Genomic DNA, 17454 nt, shown 5'->3' with positions numbered 1-17454 from the left:
AGCAAAGAAAAAAAAGAAAAAGGGCCCATTCTCTTGAAACAGTCTAATGCGCGACATTGGAGCTCACAGTTTTCCCATCGGTTCGTTCTCCATTGATCTCCCCCTGGGCGTCGTCAACTCCCGGCCCCATTCCAATTCCATTCCATCCTTCAGTCTACGACTTCCCCGTTCTGGCATCCTTTCTCTCCATCTTCCGCTGAACAAAAGACAGCAAAACCTTCTCTTGGGCACACAAGAAAGTAAGGCAGCTCTCCTCATCAGGACGGCACACATTCCAAAGCCCCTGTTATCTCTAGTCATAACCCAAACACTGCTGCTACAGAGAAACCATTCCATTAGCAGTGAAACTTTCCCAGGTCGTTACATGAAGGAGAATGGATTCCAGGAAAATAGTGGGGAATTGATTGTCATGTGATTGCTCTCAGAGCCAGAATGAATTTGATGGGTCAAATGTCATAAGGAAAAATGAATTGACAATATAAGAACTTTTAAACTCAGTTGCTGATGTAAACCGGCACTACCCCTCCATATACTCAATAAAAAGAGCACCTATCAAAATAATACCCAAGTCACTAATATTTTAACTTGCCTGTTAGGGATTATTGAGAGATTATGGAATTATGTGAATATATCAGATATTAATTCAAATGATAACAAGTCTTCAGTTCTTAATGTAAATTCTAAGCAGTAATCAGTTTTAAGTTAAAGGGACATCTTTCCAAATAAGCAATATTGTCTGTGTAGCACAGGCTGGCCCACAACAGGGGGTTGGCTAGTAAGAGCTGTGGTTTGCAAAGTGAAGTGACTACAGCAGACGTTTTCATGCATCAGCCAAATGTTATATGTTAAACTGGCCTGCATTACCCAGCAACTGTGGGCTGGTAATTTACACCATTGTAAACAAGTTCAAAGAAACTTGCAGACCAGACTGATATTATCATTTAGCACATCATGTAGCAAGGTACTGTTCGGGACACCAGAGGGTGGGGCACGTATACCTGTTTGGGGAATTGCTTCAAAGATTCGAAGTACATTTATTATGAAAGTATGTATGCAGTATACAACCATGAGATTTGCCTTCTAACAGACAGTCATGAAACAAAGGACACCCTGGAACCCGTTCAGAGAGTCCACCCTCCCTCCCCAACCATGCAAAAAAAACAAATTGCACAAATGGCAATGAAGAACAAATAGGGCATAAAACACAGAATATAAAACACAAAATCAAAAGACTTCAGGCTTGTGTGTGCATCTGACTGTGTTGGAAAACCTGAAAGTCAAAGCCTAAGAGGGATGATTGTGCAGGAAAGTCTGCATAAAAGGGGTAAAGCAATGTCATGGGACAAGGGCAGAACTCACAGAGTATATATTCCATAAACTTGAGAAGGCTGAACAGGAAGTGGATAAAGCCAGGTGGGTTATGAAATGGTTAAGACTGTGAGGGATAACTTCTTTGTTCAGGGGATAGTGAGTGCCTAGAATGAGCTGCCAGAGGAAGAGGTCAAGGCAGATACAAGTGCAACATGTAAGAGGCATTTGAATAGACATATAGAGAAGAGGGGCTTGGAAGTTTATAGGCTAAATGTGGCCAAAGGCATCTCATGGGGAGGATGCTGTGGCTGACACAGACCTCTTTGGCCAAAGAGCCTGCTTTTTGTGCTGTACCTTTTGATGACTCATCAGCTTTAAAAGGTCTTTGCTGATGTGGAAGAGATTCAAAGTGTTATAATAATTCACCAGGCTGTTGCTTTGGTCAATAGATATATTTTACTTGCATGTTAATAGAAAAATGTTTATTACAGCCAGCTGACCCAAACTACATGAAATAACTTTCATATTTCAAAGTATTTTTGTACAAAATATGACTGACATTGTTAATTTTTGGATAAATTTGAAGCATTTAATATTGCTTCTACTATATATTCTTTTGAAAAATATTTCATCCTAGATAATTAAAACAATCTTTTATACATTGAAATCATTTTTTTTTCCTGTAGGTTACATGTTATGCAACACATGGCAAGCTGCATCAGGTTTGAACCTTCTTGGACCTAGCAGGGGTTCACAATAGACCAGGGTCTCCTGAAGCTGGGGAAAATTGGCAGAGAGCTTGCCCCTGACAATTGCTGGAGTTCACCAAAAGTAAATAGCATTTGAAAATCAGATGGGACCAGCAGAGATGATAAGAAGTATAGGCACATAGGTAGGGTGTTGGAGGAACCCCTCTCAACCAAGAAGCCATATTCTGCCAAGGCACCTCATCTCCGGGGAGAAATGCAAAATCTGCAAACTGTAAAGGATAATAAAACTTTTTCATCTGGAATTCTATATTCAACAAAACTCTGATCCTGTGTTCCAACCAGGCTTGTTTCCAAACTTAACTATAGTTTATTACCTCAGCCTTCCTCACTTGCAGCAATCTTAGTGTTCTGCAGGTACAGTATAATCCAATCTCCGAGTTGCAAGCAGAGTGAGAATTGTTGAAAACATTAGATAAAGGAATACTCCCACCATCAAACATGAATGGTATTTAATGCATTTTAATCACCCATGAAAACCTTTTTTTTTGAACTTCTAGAAAACCTTGCAAAAAAAATTGTTCATTCCACCATGAAAATAAGTTAACTTTCTTATTGGTATGGTCACATTGCTAAAATTACAGATTGAGCCTATTAGTACCGATTTCATTGACTTGCTTAATGGCATTTTCCCCAGGCCTGTGCTGGCCTACATTCATATCCCAAACTGATCCATTCCCAAACTTTAAAGCCTCATCTTTCCTCTATATCCCTACCCTTCCCTTTTTTCTGTAAACGATTCCATTTATACTGATAAGATTACCCAACTCTCCAATCACCTTCTATTTGCCTTTTCACTCCCAATTACTGTACTTCCTTTCATTCATATTGATAGTTGTGTCTTCAATTGCATGGCTACCGTAATTTGTTTGGGAGGCGAGGAGGAGATACATCTCTACCAAAGGAGGTGTAAGGCCTGCAGGTCACCGTTGGGCAAGGTGTAGCATCTGCTTAGCCTCTCGACCAGGGTCACATGAGACCATGGGATGAGATGGTGGATGGTCGTATGAGCAGCTGGTTTATATCACAAGTGCTGGTTATGCACCCACTGACACCAGGCAGACAATCTCTGAAGTGTTTTGATAATGGCTGGGGGTCACCCAAGTTGTAAAGACACTGCCCAGAAGAAGGCAATGGTAAACCACTTCTGTGGAAAAAATTGCTAACAATCATGGGCAAGACCATGGTCAACCATTTCATACAACATGGCACATAATGATGATGACCATGTTTTGTAATTTCATCCCTCACCTCCCCATCAATCTTTCTCTTTCCCTTACTTAGAACTCTTACAATCCATGGTTTTTACAAAAACTACAGACAACTTCCTGGCATTTTCTCCTTGGCTTGGTGTCTATTTCTTCATCTGACCCCAATGAGCCACGTTGAGTCTCATTTCTGGTTCAGGATTCCATATGAATCGAAATTTCTAATGCACCAGTTAAACTTTCCATCAACAGTGTCACTTTAAGTACAATAAACTACAAAAAAAATCCTTCTTTCTCTATTGGGATGGGATTTTGAAAAGACTCTTTCAATATTTGGGTTTATATTAGCTCTTAATGTTACAAATAAATAACTGTTCTTGTGTTGTGGAGCCTAATTTTCCCTGTACTTAATAAAAACTTCAACTTTTAGTTTGTTGGAAGATGGTTAACATTTATTAAATTCTAATCTGGAAGCAAAAGTTGCTTCGAAAGATTTCAATGCGCAATGATAGAATTCACAGTAGCTTTAACAAAAACATTAAGCTTTCCATATTCCTCAGTGATTAAATTTGGCTGCACTGACTAAATTCAGGTTACATTCAGGTTCCATGTTTTACTTCATTGCTGCACCCCCCCCCCAAAAAATGGGAAATCAAATCTGTCCCTTAACTCAGAGCAAGAGCATGTTCAATTGAGAGCAGTGAAAGGACTCGGTGTAAATCCATGCCTATTATGAATTCTACAGTGGTTCTCAGTTAAAAATAAGTTGTCTTTGGCAAACTCTGCAAGGCTTTTGATGAGATATTGTTTTCTGTGGTGAAATTATAAATTTATAGCAGTTTTGACACTGCACACTTACGAGTAGTATTGTATTGGTCAATTATCTATTGTTAAACTTATTTGTATTTCTATCTATAGAATATTTCACTGTTGTTTCAATATATTTCATAAAATGAATAGCAACTTTATGAAAGAAATGTGTCATACATTAAATTTAAACTGTCGTAAATAAGGTAATAAAGAAAACCAAAAATAAGAATAATTCTAAGAAGTGTTAGCATGCACAGAGAATGAATCATATAATCCGTGTTGATGGCCAGAAGGTGCTGCCTCTATCTGCTGAATATCTCAGTACCAAATAGCACCAAACTGGAATGCAGTACAACTATAAATGAAAACAGCAACACCATTCCAGTGGGAAAGCTATGCTATTTAAATAATTGCAAATGTTCACAGTTAGAGCAAAACCCATTTGCAATCTTGACATTTAGCCGAGAAGTCAGAAAGTGAAGTTTTACCACTGAAGCAGTATGTGAGAAAAAAAAGCAAATTTTTGACGAATGTGGTCAACAGATAGTTTCTTCACCAAGAAGCACAATTGTTCTATTGATTATTATGGAAAATCCGGCTCATTGTGATGATCAGGAATTTCAACCTGCAAAATTCCAGCTTCAAAATTGGCTCGCAACTTCTGATTCTTCCGCCATATACCACTGATTCGGTGCTCGTTCTATGAACCAGTGAGGCATGGGTCTCTGCAAAACCAAGAACAAAATGATAGACGTGTGACATCTCCTTTATTGTAAAGCAGATACAGTGAGTCCTACTCCACAGTTTCAGTTCATTTCATGATTCGTATGTTGTAAAAGTGACTTTGAGATGCAGTGCTTCAGAAGGCTGGAGTGTTCTGTAATGAGAATGTTCTGTCAAAGTGAAGCATTCTTTTTCTGCAAATCTCCAATACTAATTTGCATATTCCTTTAAATTGTTGTGGCATGCTCCATTGAATCTTTACCTGGTCATTGTGGATCAGTCCTGGCAGAATCATTCCCCAATTCTCACACAATCCTCTCAAACTGACTTTTCTTCATATGCCAATCTAGCTGCTTTTGAAAGTCCTGATTAACTTTGCTTCCATCACCTTTCCAGAATTGTATTTAAGACCACAACCATTCTGCATGTTTAAATAAAATACTTTATGCACGGGTCTATGCTTCTTCTGTCCATTGCTTTGAAATTCATGTCCTTAGCGCTTGTGTTATGGTTTCATACACCTAACTTTGAGCCAGACGTCATGCACAGCTTTTCTAGAGTTTGGATATTTTCTCTACGAGTGCAGTGTCCTAAGGTGTGCTTTAGGTAAATTTGCTACTAAAAATTATCCCTTGCAGTGTTAAGCACTATACCACCTGGCTGGAATCGCAAAGGTGCAAGGAATACTGAAGATAGCCAACAAACTTCTCAGAAATTTTCAGATGGACAGATTTTGAGCTCCTGATATTGGATTCAGATTAATTTATCACATGAACATCTAAACATACAGTGATATGCGTCATTTGTGTTAATAACCACTACATCCGAGGAAGTTATGGGGGCAGCCCCCAAGGGTCACCACACTTCCGGCAGCAAAAATTGCATACCCACAAAGCTCAACACAACAGCAACATGATACATAATGCACAGCACAGAACATCACAAGCGGAAACAACAACGGGACAAAACAAGACAGCAATAGCAAATCAAGTCCCATTCCCACCCGCCCAATTCCTCATATACACACAAGCTGCCAGCCTAGGACAGACCACCTCTGGGCCTCCAGTCCTTGGCCCCAGACTCTCAAACTCACAGATATCGGACCTTTAAACTCCAGTCTCTGGCCCAAATACACAGACTCAACCTCCAGGCCTCTGTCTCTGGACTCGACCATATTGGGCCTTCATCATTTTGGGCTTTCTACCTCCATACTCGTGAGCTCTGGACTTTGACCTTCGGCTGGCCCTCTGGACTTTGACCTTCGGCTGGCCCTCTGGACTTTAATGAAGCAGTGGAGGCTACCTCAGTAAATATATTTAAGACAAGGTTGGATAGATTTTTGCATAGTAGGGAATTAAAGATTATAGAGAAAAGATAGGTAGGTGGAGATGAGTCCATGGCCAGATCAGGCATGATCTTATTGAATGGCGAAGCAGGCTTGATGGGCCAAGTGGCCTACTCCTGCTCCTATTTCTTATGTCCACGGCCCTCTGGGTATTGACCCCCAGCTTCACTGACCATGGGCTTAGCCTTCAGGCCTCAGTCTCAGGACTCACCAGTCAGAATTGGGTTTAATATCATTGGCAAATATCATGAAATTTGGTGTTTTATGGCAGAGGAATTTTGCAATACATAATACTAATAAATCTATAAAATACAGTAAGAATATATTAAAGATTAAATTAAATAAGTAGCACAAGAAGAGAGATGAAATAGTGAGGTAGTGTTATGGATTCATTATCTCTTCAGAAATCTGATAGCGGAGGGAAGGAAGATGATCCTGAAACACTGAGTGGAAGTGCAGCCAGGTGATCGGATTTCCACGGTGTGGACATGGAATGGCACATTAACTGTTCTTGATGGTGGTATAACAGAGGTCAATTTGACCTTAAGGCTTCGACTGACCTAATCTTCAGGATCGTTGACCTTCAACCACAAAGCGTCTCTAACTTCTACTTCTGAATTCAAATGGACCACTGATCTCAGTGGCTGGAGGAGAGGTCGGGGGGTGGGGTGGACACCAGCCCTCATGACTCCTGCTTCTACGGACATCTGACTCAGGATTCACTGAGGTTGGAATGATTAGTCTCCTCACCACCCATTGACCTGACCTGAGATCCTATCTCCAGATTGCTGACCTTTGACAGCAGAGCGTTCCATCCTGGCCTCTGAATGTTTCTGGTTCACCCTCATCCCTGTTCCTAACCTGACTCACTAACTCCCTGCCCAGTTCCCCAATCCATCCCCGTTCCTAACCAGACCCCCTAACTTCCTGCCCAGTTCCCCAACCCATTCCTGTTCCTAATCTGACCCCTAACTCCCTGCCCAGTTCCCCAAACCATTCCAGTTCCTAACTTGACCCACTAACTCCCTGCATTGTTCCCCAACCCATCTCTCTTCCTAAACTGACCCCCTAACTCCCTGCACAGTTCCCCAACCCATCCCTCTTCCTAAACTGACCCCCTAACTCCCTGCCCAGTTCCTCAGTCCATCCTGGTTCCACACCAGACCCCCTAACTCCCTGCACAGTTCCCCAAACCATCCCTGTTTCTAAACTGACCCCTAACTCCTTGCCCAGTTCCACAATCCATCCCTGCTCTTAACCTGATCCCTAACTCCCTTCACAGTTCCCCAATCCTTCCCTGTTCCTAATCTGACCCCTAACTCCCTGCCCAGTTCCCCAATCCATCCCTGTTCCTCACCAGACCCCCTAACTCCCTGCATTGTTCCCCAACCCATCCCTGTTTCTAACCTGACCCCCAACCCCCTGCCCAGTTCCCCAATCCATCCCTGTTCCTAAACTGACCTAGTATCTCCCTGCCCAGTTCCCCAGTCCATCCCTGTTCCTCACCGGACTCCCTAACTCCCTGCCCAGTTCCCCAGTCCATCCCCGTTCCTCACCGGACTCCCTAACTCCCTGCACAGTTCCCCAGTCCATCCCTGTTCCTCTCCGGACTCCCTAACTCCCTGCCCAGTTCCCCAACCCATCCTTGTTCCTAACCTGACCCCCTAACTCCCTGCACAGTTCCCCAACCCATTCCTGTTCCTAACCTGACCCCCTAACTCCCTGTCCAGTTCTCCAACCCATCTCTATGAACCTAAATAAGCAACTGAGTCAGAGACACAACATCGACAGACATTACAGTTCCTGCACCAGACTCTTCATTTACTGCCCCCAGCCTCTAATTCTCCCTCATTCCTGTCGCTAACCCCTTGATTCATTAATTCTAGGCACTACTATTGCAGGATATGAGTCTTTATTTAGTGCTGTTCTATATGAGGCTTCCTATCAGAAAGCCAGACTTGGAAATTCTTCTTGCTACATGTTGACTAAGGATACGTTCTAGATTAATTTGGAAAATGCTGATCTCACTGGTTAAGTGCTGAGTCAACAGTGATTCCAAATCTTTCTTCTTGCCTCTCGATGCTGCCAGACCTTGCCGGATTCACAGACAAGTCTTTTCCCCCTCTAAGCTGCCTCTCAGAGATGTCATCTGTTGCCATGGGCACAAAAAACAGGATGTGGTTGACACAAGGACAGATATCAAGCGTTATTATGTTCAGAATGCTGCGAGCACACATCTAGGTAATTAAAATTTGTAGAGATAATTTACTGATAATAAACTGCTACTGCTACAATTCAGTCTTGATCAGCACAAAAGCTCAATGAAGAACCCCAGCATGAATAAGGCATATTGGGTATGTTAGAATCTAATGCAAGCAAGGTAAAACTAAATGATTGGTTCTACTATTAAACATGTAGCTATTCGGTACAGAATTTAAAATGGTATCGTCCTTGGTTTGTTCCCTAAAGAGCAGGAGTGCAGTATGATGCTTCACTGCTGGAATTCTGTGTGGACTTTCTGAGTTGATTTAGGGTGATTGCAATTTAATGCTCTAGTCAAAAATTTGAACCTGGTGGTCAGCTATTAGTAGTGTTGCCTGATTATTGCTGAGAAAGGATCGAACTGAATGAGTTACAGCTTCAACAGTTTGCATTGCTTTGAACCCCAACAACCGCTGGGGCAGCACAGTAGCACAGCTGCTAACGCAGTCACCACACTGCACCAGTGATCACTGACCGGGGTTCGATTCCGGCCACTCATTGTACACTCTTCCCGTGATGGCGTGGGTTTCCTCTGGGTGCTCGGGTTTCCACCAACATTTCAAAGACCGTCCATGGTCACATGGATGTAATTGGGCAGTGTGGGCTCATTGTGGGTCCTGTTTCTATGCTATATCTCTAAATTATAAAATTAAATAATAAACTGTGAAAATCTGGAGAACACAAATTAGATTACTGGTCTGAAAATTGTAGCAGTGAATAATGATCATATTGATTCTGAGGAATTTAAAAGTACGTTAAGACCTTATTCGGTGGGGTGAGGGGAGGAAGTGCTTACAGCTGTACATCCAGTTAGGGTGGGGTAAAACAAAAGCATGTGCTGTGGTTGAGTGAGAAGGGAAAATGTAATCAGAGAGTGGTTGTAGCTTTAGGGAAAAAATAGCACTCAAGACCGGTTGTCACCAGGTGAAAAGGATAGTCATTACGACTGATGTTTTAAACAGGGATGGGTTAGGTGTAGAAGACTCAGAGGTCTAGATTTCACAGTGCTCGTGGGCAAACCAAAACCTGGGAAGATCAGACCTGAAGTTGTGCTCAAATTTCAGGGATGGTGATCCAGTAACAGGCAAAGGATTGTGATTAGAAAACAGTTTCCTTCATTGGGAGTCAGGAGGATCCAAAGTTCAAATTTATTATCAAGTACATATATGCCACCCTGAAGTTTATTTTCTTGTGGGCATTTACAGTAGATACAAAGAAACACAGTATAATCAATGGAAAACTACACTTGAAGACTAACAAGCAACCAATGTACATAAGAGCACTAATTGCATACTTACAAAAAAAAGTACTGTAATAAAAAATATTGAGAACATGAGTTGTACAGTCCACAAAAGCGAGTCCATAGGTTGTAGAAGTATTGAGGTGGGTGAAGCCCTCCATGCTAGTTCAGGAGCCGGATGGTTGGAGGGTGGTATTTCCAGATGGGCTTCAGAGAGTCAGGGATTTGAAGGGACTTCAGGTGTTTGGGAAGCTGGAGAAGTTGAGGGAACTGGTGGGGATGGGGGTCTGGGAGCCACATTAGATGTTGGTTGGTTGCTTGGTTCAATGTAATAAGAATCAGAGTTAAGTGAAGCACTAAATATATAGGAGACCCAATCTAGTATTGCAAAGACCTAGTTGCCCTGGGAATGTCATCCCCAAAGATGGAGTGGTTTTTCTTCAATGCTGCAAAAGTAGTTTTGCATGGGGAATGGCTTCATCCAACAGAATCCTGATCTGATGCAAAACGCAGGAAGGATGAATGCAAGGTTCCAGCCAGGAAGTATCCGGCTAAATTTCAAAAATGGTGCTTATGATCTGGAAACAGTCACTATTGTATTTCACTCTAAAAATGACTTTCAATTGCATTTTACAACAAAAATTGTCATACAATTTAATTTCATTGCAAATGAATTTTCTCACATGGTCAAAGACAGTCCAAGTACATTAACATTGTCATCGTACAGATATTGTTCCGAAGTGACAAGCCCGATTGACAAAAAAAAAATCAAAGGCTGTTTATTGCACAATCTTAATGAAACAAAGTTTCTCTAATCTAAGTCCAAAAGTTTTAATGATTAACCTATTGTGATCAACATTTATATCAGAAGATTTAATAATGTTTTCAATACTAGAGGCAAATTCTGTATTGGAGGATCTTTCATCAATTGGTTAGTGATCTTCCAACAAAAAAGTGCATTGACACACATAGCACAAGGGAGTAAATAAGCTTAAAAACTTTGAAAGAGAGTATGCTCTTCAAATTCAATCATATTAACATAGGTGAGCGGCTTTCTAATATGAAGTAATTGATTATTTCCTACTTAAGTGTACAGGCACGGGACTGTAAATAATAGTTATTCAGGACTGACTGAAAACAGAGCAGCTAAGACAAGGTTAAAAATAAGTAGAAAAATTGGATAGAAGAGAGTGCATTGTGAAAGAGTAGAGATTTCTTGAGAGGCTTTTGAAACCAGCTGCACATAAAGAGGAAGGCCACAGCACTGAAATCAAAACCATCACAGATGGTTTGAAGAACAAGGAGGAACTTGTAGTTTGGGAAACAGTGAGTGTTTGCAAGAATACAAACCTGAAGATGATCACCAAGGCAGATTGTGGAAAGATTTTAAAGTTTAAAAAAAAGTATTTTCAATTGAAATAAGATTAGAGATCATGGTGGTGTTCAACCTTACTAGTTACATGTTTAAGTAGTGGCCACAAAGCAAGAATGAACTCAAGTGACCCTTGAACTGTAATGTGACCTATGGAATTTAGAAATGGTTGGTACTGATATTTCTATTGAACACGTTATCTCCACACAATCTCCTTATCAAGAGTAAAGTTACACTCCTTCAGTAAGCATGTTGGCACTGTGCATATTGTTAGTCATATAATCAATGTTTCAAGTTCATCTAGCTCTGAATTTTTTCTTTGAAGTTTTTTTCTCGGTGACTGAAGTATGAATTAACTTTGCTCTGACTACCTCGCCACATTTCTCTCCCACACCCCTACTTCTCAGTACCTTGTTTATATGACCACACTTGTGAACCCAGTCCCTGAGCATCAGGAGTCTTTCTCAAACATGGATCGTTGCCTAGCCTGTTCCTCTTTGCAGCCATACCTTCATACACATTAGGCTCAATTGTCAACATTCCAGAATTGAATGCATAAATGATTTCCCATCCATTCATCTGAAAAATGAGGTTAATGGTCACTCCCTAGTAACTGGCCTGGCAATGTTTGTACAACTCCTGTGGAATCTTGTTTGTTTCAGCAGTCGCTTGACAACTACGAATGCATTCGATGTATCAGTTCCTGCCATGCCTTGCAGGTTCAGACCTTCATACCATTTGATCTAGTTACATTTGTAACAATCAACATCATGGGAAGTAATATGGCCACAGTGCAAAATTGTGAAAATGGTGGTGATCACATTTGTTTGACTTCTAATTTAATTGGGATGAGTATCTGTCCTGACATGCTTTGTGTTCTACCTGTTTAGGCAGCTAAGCAACACAGCAATGTCTAAGCATGTAACAAAATCCACGTGAACTGTGAAGAGATGATAATCTGATCTAATACTAACTTGCCTGAACAGAAAGTAGATATTCAACTGGAATTAAATAGGAATTGTTCAATTGCAAGCTTCAATCTGGGATTGTAATAACACGCAAAATTCTGTCAACCAATTGAACATCTATGTGTTAAATATTTCTCTGCAAGTCTTTACATTGAACCTGGAAATACAAAATAACTCTTCAATTTCAGTTTCATCTGATGCTTTTGCCTTGTAATCAATCAGTCAGGCATAGTTTGTGAATATGGTTTATGAAAGCTAGTTCTCTGAGAAGATAATCAATATTTGACAAAATTGACTTAAAATTAAAACTCTGAGTTGCTGCTTAAAGACATACCATGGTTATTAACACAGACAATATGTTTCACTGTATGCTTTGAAGTACATGTGATAAATAAACTTGAGTCACACTCTCTTATTTAGACATTTGAACATGTAGACTGGGGGAGCACTAACTGGAATGTGCATTGTTTCAGCTGCCTTTTTGTGGATGTTGCCCTTTAAGATGGATAATTAAGTGCATTATTGAAAGACAGTATGTACCTTCTTTCTAGCGCTATCTTCTCCCACCTTCCAACCCCGTTGACCACTATTTATTCATTCACCAACATCACCCAAGCTGATTATTGCTGATTGACTGTTATGTCTTTGTGTAGCCTCTTGCTTCATTCAATTAATTGCCACATTTCCTCGCAATAGTGGCAAATCCAGCTTTAATGTCAAAAGTACTTTGGAATGTGGATGCTATAATAGGTTATCACTATATGTATGTAGATAGGATTAGTTTGATTGTTGTCACAGATGATATGGGCTGAAGGAGTTTCATGTGTTGCACTGTTCAGTGTTCTTTGTTATGGCTCTTTCACATGGAGCTCTCCATTGGGAGCACCACTATACAACATTCATCAAGAGGACAGAACAAAATTATAAAACAATATAGTTATTTGTCAACTGTGCTGAATTTCTCAGGTAATATACTATCTGTGATTTGCTGTAATTTGTCACGATTAAAAAGAAAATCCTGAACATATAAAATAATCAGATTCTATAATTTTAGATGATAAGAAAAGGACTAATACCTTTTATTGAATTTCAACTCCTACTTATTGACTGTATATCATAGCCAACTGGATAACGTGAGTTCCTGAATGAAGTTCAGGGGCGTCATGGTAACGTGACACTATAACAGCTCGGGGCGTTGGAGTTTGGAATTCAATTACATTGCCATCTGTAAGGAGCTTGTACGTTCTCTCCGTGCCCACGTGGGTTTCCTCTGGGTGCTCTGGTTTTCTTCCACAGTCCAAAGACACACCGGTTAGTAGGTTCATCAGTCATTGTAAATTGCCTTGTGATTAGCTAGTGTTACATAAGTGGGTTCTTCCAGTAGGAATACAACTTGTCGTTGGGTTTGGGGGCTTGCATGCCTCAATGACCCAGAGAGCTATGTTGGAGTCTGGAGTCAGGGCCTTGTGCTTTGGCTCTTGGCATGGTCACCCATGCCAAACGGGTCAAAGGGTAGAGGCCGGGCTAAGAGAGGTCCATCGGTCCTCCAGGTTCAGGGGTTCAGCTCAGGGCTAACAACCCTGACTGGTCAGAAGAAATTGTTACAGAAACAGCAATGAAGAATCCTTCTACATCTGAGTGCGACGGTGTTCCATTCGGGACCTACATGACTGACAGTAGTGAAAACCGGGAGGAAACTACTGACATGATGAAGGAAGCCCTGAACACCGGTAGAGATAGAGGACCTTCATTGCTGCCCGCAATGCCAATAGTGTAACAGGCAGTAACCAAGTAAGTAACTAAGTGGGTTGCTGTGCCATGTGGCTCACTGTGCCAGAAGGACCTGTGCCAGCCTCAATACTGAGTTCAAAAATGAGAAATAATGAACATTTCCAATATGTTTAGTTTCTCTTTCCAAGTTTCCAGCACTACAGTAATTCCCTTGGGTAACTTCAGTTCTGCTTTTCAAGTTTATATTTTCTTGACACTAATCTTTATGTTCCATTACCAGCTCTGTCAACTTGACTAATCATTGCCTTCCTCGTCTACCTGCTTGTCAACATATCATAAACATACCCTTTTGTATTCTAAATTTGTTCAGTTTCAAAAATGATCATGTTCCCCAATCTGAAATATTGCTTCCCTCGCTGCAGATATCCAGCTGAGTATTTCCATAATATTTTTTTTGTTTCTATTTCAGATGTCTAGCTTCTGCAGTTAGAATATTTTATCTATACAGTATGCTCTGCCCAGTTCAGATCAAAGTTGAAGTATTTGGTTAGCTTCCGCAAAATGTTATGTCCTTTTCAGATGTAGTCAACACCTCGTGTAAGCTCAAAATTTTACTCTGTGTGAACTCATTATTGATTTTACACATTATATTTGGCTTTGCCCATTTCCTTTAATTCATTTACCAGATCTGCTCTGTACTTTGAAAGTATATTCAGATGGTCTCTCACCTGCAAAGTGAGTGCTGGCCAACGCATGTACTGCGCCTGATTTCTGCCCTGAGCACGTGGTCCATGGAAGGCACACTGCCTGTCCAGAGAGTGAGGCCGTCCATTCCTCTGCCTGGTTCTCTCATGCCATGACTGTAACTCTTCTGATACAACATCCCTTAGCAAGCCTCTGTTAGGGTATTCTTTTAGTGAGGGAGTCCGTACGATCCTGCAGTGAGATGGAGTAATTCGCTGCACTGTCAGTGAATTTTTCTCATCGCTGTATTGGTAGTCTTTGTACAGTGGTGAGTTGAAGTACTGTACACCACTATATTGTTGATTAGGGTGATTTTCCCACATATGACCCATTGCATTTCCCTCTCTGTGATCAATTGCTCTATAATGTGAGAAAGGTTGGCTTGGATTATACCGGTAAAATCCTTTACCTGGTAAGACAGGTGTTTCCATGTTTTCAACCAAATTATACATTTGCCAATATCTGGGTACTGCAGCATTATAGTTAAGATGTGATGGTCTATATGTTGGAGTTGAGGTTCCAGAGCAATTAGGCTCTGGGCTGGCATATCCACTCAAAGAATAGGGCCTCATGTGTAAACTCCCATTGGCTTTATTCCCACCAGCACGATAATCTGGCACAATAATAGTATAATTTGACGTTCTCCTCTGGGGATGCATGCTGCGACCTCTTTGATCAGGAGTTGCTGGAACAGGGCTCACATCCATATATCTGTTTGGCATCAAACAAGGCAAAATAGAATCAGTTATTAACTCAGTATTGGCCTGAGTTAAATACTCCAGCCATTCAGCTATCAGATATTTATGAATACAAAATATTAAAATATTATCTACAAATTAAGGAATAAACAAGAATAAATTGGTGTAGAAATGGTTTAATTGCTGTAGCCTCAGGCTACAAGTGATAGTAAATAATCATTGTAATGCTGACATAATTCACATGATTAGAACACATGTTGACTTCAGATTATAAATTTTAAAAGATTGGAAGTGGAGTGGCCTTTGTTCATTTGTTTTCAGACTACATTTCACCTAACAAACTTATCTGTAATTTTGCAAAATTTCTCAGTAATCCCCAAATGAAATGAATAAAACTCTAGATTATTCATTGTTTTTTTTTGTATTTTAACAAGATTTGGCAGTAAATGATTTATGTTTCCATGAAGTACTTAATGGATCTAACTAATCAAGTTCAGAATCTCAGTTCACAGATGCTACAAAAGGTTCTGTGATATGAAATTCTATTCCTCCGAAGTAGTGACAGCATGACTTCCCAGGTGAGCTGAAGATCTCAACTTTGATGCAAATAACTAAACAAGACTTAGATTTTCACTGGAGGACAATTAGTTGTGCTCTGTTGGTCCAAGTGAGGGAGGCAAGGGGTCTTCAAAGATATCATAAATAACATATTATACTCAGTCAGGGATATTCATGTAGTAATTGTCACATGATGTATGACAGGAGCATTGTCATAGAAAAAAAATAGATGCTCAGTCACATGATGGGATATTAGAAAAGATAAGCATGGTTAGTATGTTATATTATAAGGAGCATTTTAAACAATGGGGATAGATCTAGCAAGATTTAAGGAGAAAATTTCAGATCATAGGCAGCTAAAGGCAAGGTTGAAGTAAGTTTAATACCTGACTAACAAGGGGCCAGTAATCTCAAATGATTATATGCCTGAAGAAGATTATGAGGAGCCTTACAGGGATTTAGGGATCATATAGTGCCCAAACAATACTGACCATGTAGATATTCTGCTGAACTAGCAAAGTTGACTGGGATATTTAGGAACGGTTCAGGGAAATGAAATAAAAGAGTAGGGAGCTTATGCTTAAATATTATAAATCAGTCCGACCTCATCTGAAGTACTGTGTGTAGTTCTAGCCACTATAAAATAGGAAAGGTGTAACTGCTCTGGAGAGGTTGCCAAGGAGATTCACCAGAGAGTTACCTCGGATAAAGCATTTTAGTTATGAGGGGAGAATGGATTGGTAATGTTTTCCCTGGAGCAGAGAAACAAGTGAGAAAATAATTGAGGTATTGAGAATAACAGATAAATGAGGAGCATGGATCAGATAGATCACAGAAATCCTTTCCCCTTAGCAGCAGTGAATAAATCTAGAGGACATAGATTTATGGTCAGGGGTGAGAGGTGTAGAGGATTCCAAAGGGGATTGTTTTCACTTAGAGTGTGGCGAAAGAAGAGTCACTGACGATATTAATGAGTCTGAATTACAACTTGGATCACCAAGCCATAGAAAATCATGGGGCAAGTGCTGGAAGATAAGACTAATACAGAAGAGGGCTGACTGGCCAACATTGACCTGATGGACTGAGTAGCTTGTTTCCAAGCTAAATGACTCTATGACTTTATTATTTCAAAGTCTAAGTGCAGATATGGGAAACAAGAGCAATACTTGGTCCAACATACACACAGCTTGGAGATCCAGATAACTTTCCATTCCAAATAATCTTTACCTAGTCCCTCCTTTGGTTTAAGATCTATCTTCTATTCACTATACATCATCTATCACACTTCTAGAATGATACAATTTAAAATGCATCATGTTCTTTTATTTGGGCCTGGATGTTGAACTCCCATTATATACCATATGCACACAGAAGGTACCAGGCACTACCAAGATGTCAAAAACTTTTGTTGTCACTGTATGTATTGGGTGCCCTCTGTATTGGTATACTATTTTGACAATGTTTGCTCAAAATTCACTTGCAATACTGAGGCCCTGTTTGCTGAGGCAGGCCTAAACAAGATCTGTGTTGGTTGCAAGGGATCAGCCTTTCCTATTCCATGGCTATTGATTCCAATGCATGAATATTTCCCAAAGTAATTTTTTTTCTGAGTTTTTGTCAGTCCCAGCCCTCCTCCCTTCAGTGCTGTTCTCATTCTGGCCTCTGATCGTGTTGTGTTCCTAAACCCCTGCTTCGCAAGTTGCTCCATCCTGACCGT

At 40.5% G+C, this 17454-nt stretch overlaps 1 protein-coding gene across 3 annotated transcripts in view; it reads right to left on the bottom strand.

Moving 5' to 3' along the window:
* Positions 1-1755: 1755 nt before the first annotated feature.
* The window catches only part of inavab (innate immunity activator b), a 91414-nt gene continuing 75715 nt past the window's right edge, over positions 1756-17454 (bottom strand). For all 3 annotated transcript variants that reach the window (XM_063065521.1, XM_063065523.1, XM_063065522.1), the window contains exons 9-10: positions 14466-15192; positions 1756-4821 (exon numbers count right to left, since the gene is read on the bottom strand). In XM_063065521.1, coding sequence (XP_062921591.1) covers positions 4738-4821; positions 14466-15192 — 811 coding nt within the window. In that variant the 3' untranslated portion in view covers positions 1756-4737. The remainder of the gene's footprint in view (positions 4822-14465; positions 15193-17454) is intronic.

Source organism: Mobula hypostoma, chromosome 13, assembly GCF_963921235.1.
Source record: "Mobula hypostoma chromosome 13, sMobHyp1.1, whole genome shotgun sequence".
NCBI classification, from domain to species: Eukaryota; Metazoa; Chordata; class Chondrichthyes; order Myliobatiformes; family Myliobatidae; genus Mobula; species Mobula hypostoma.
Note: the sequence above shows the minus strand (reverse complement) of the source record. Positions and strands in the feature narration are given on the sequence as shown.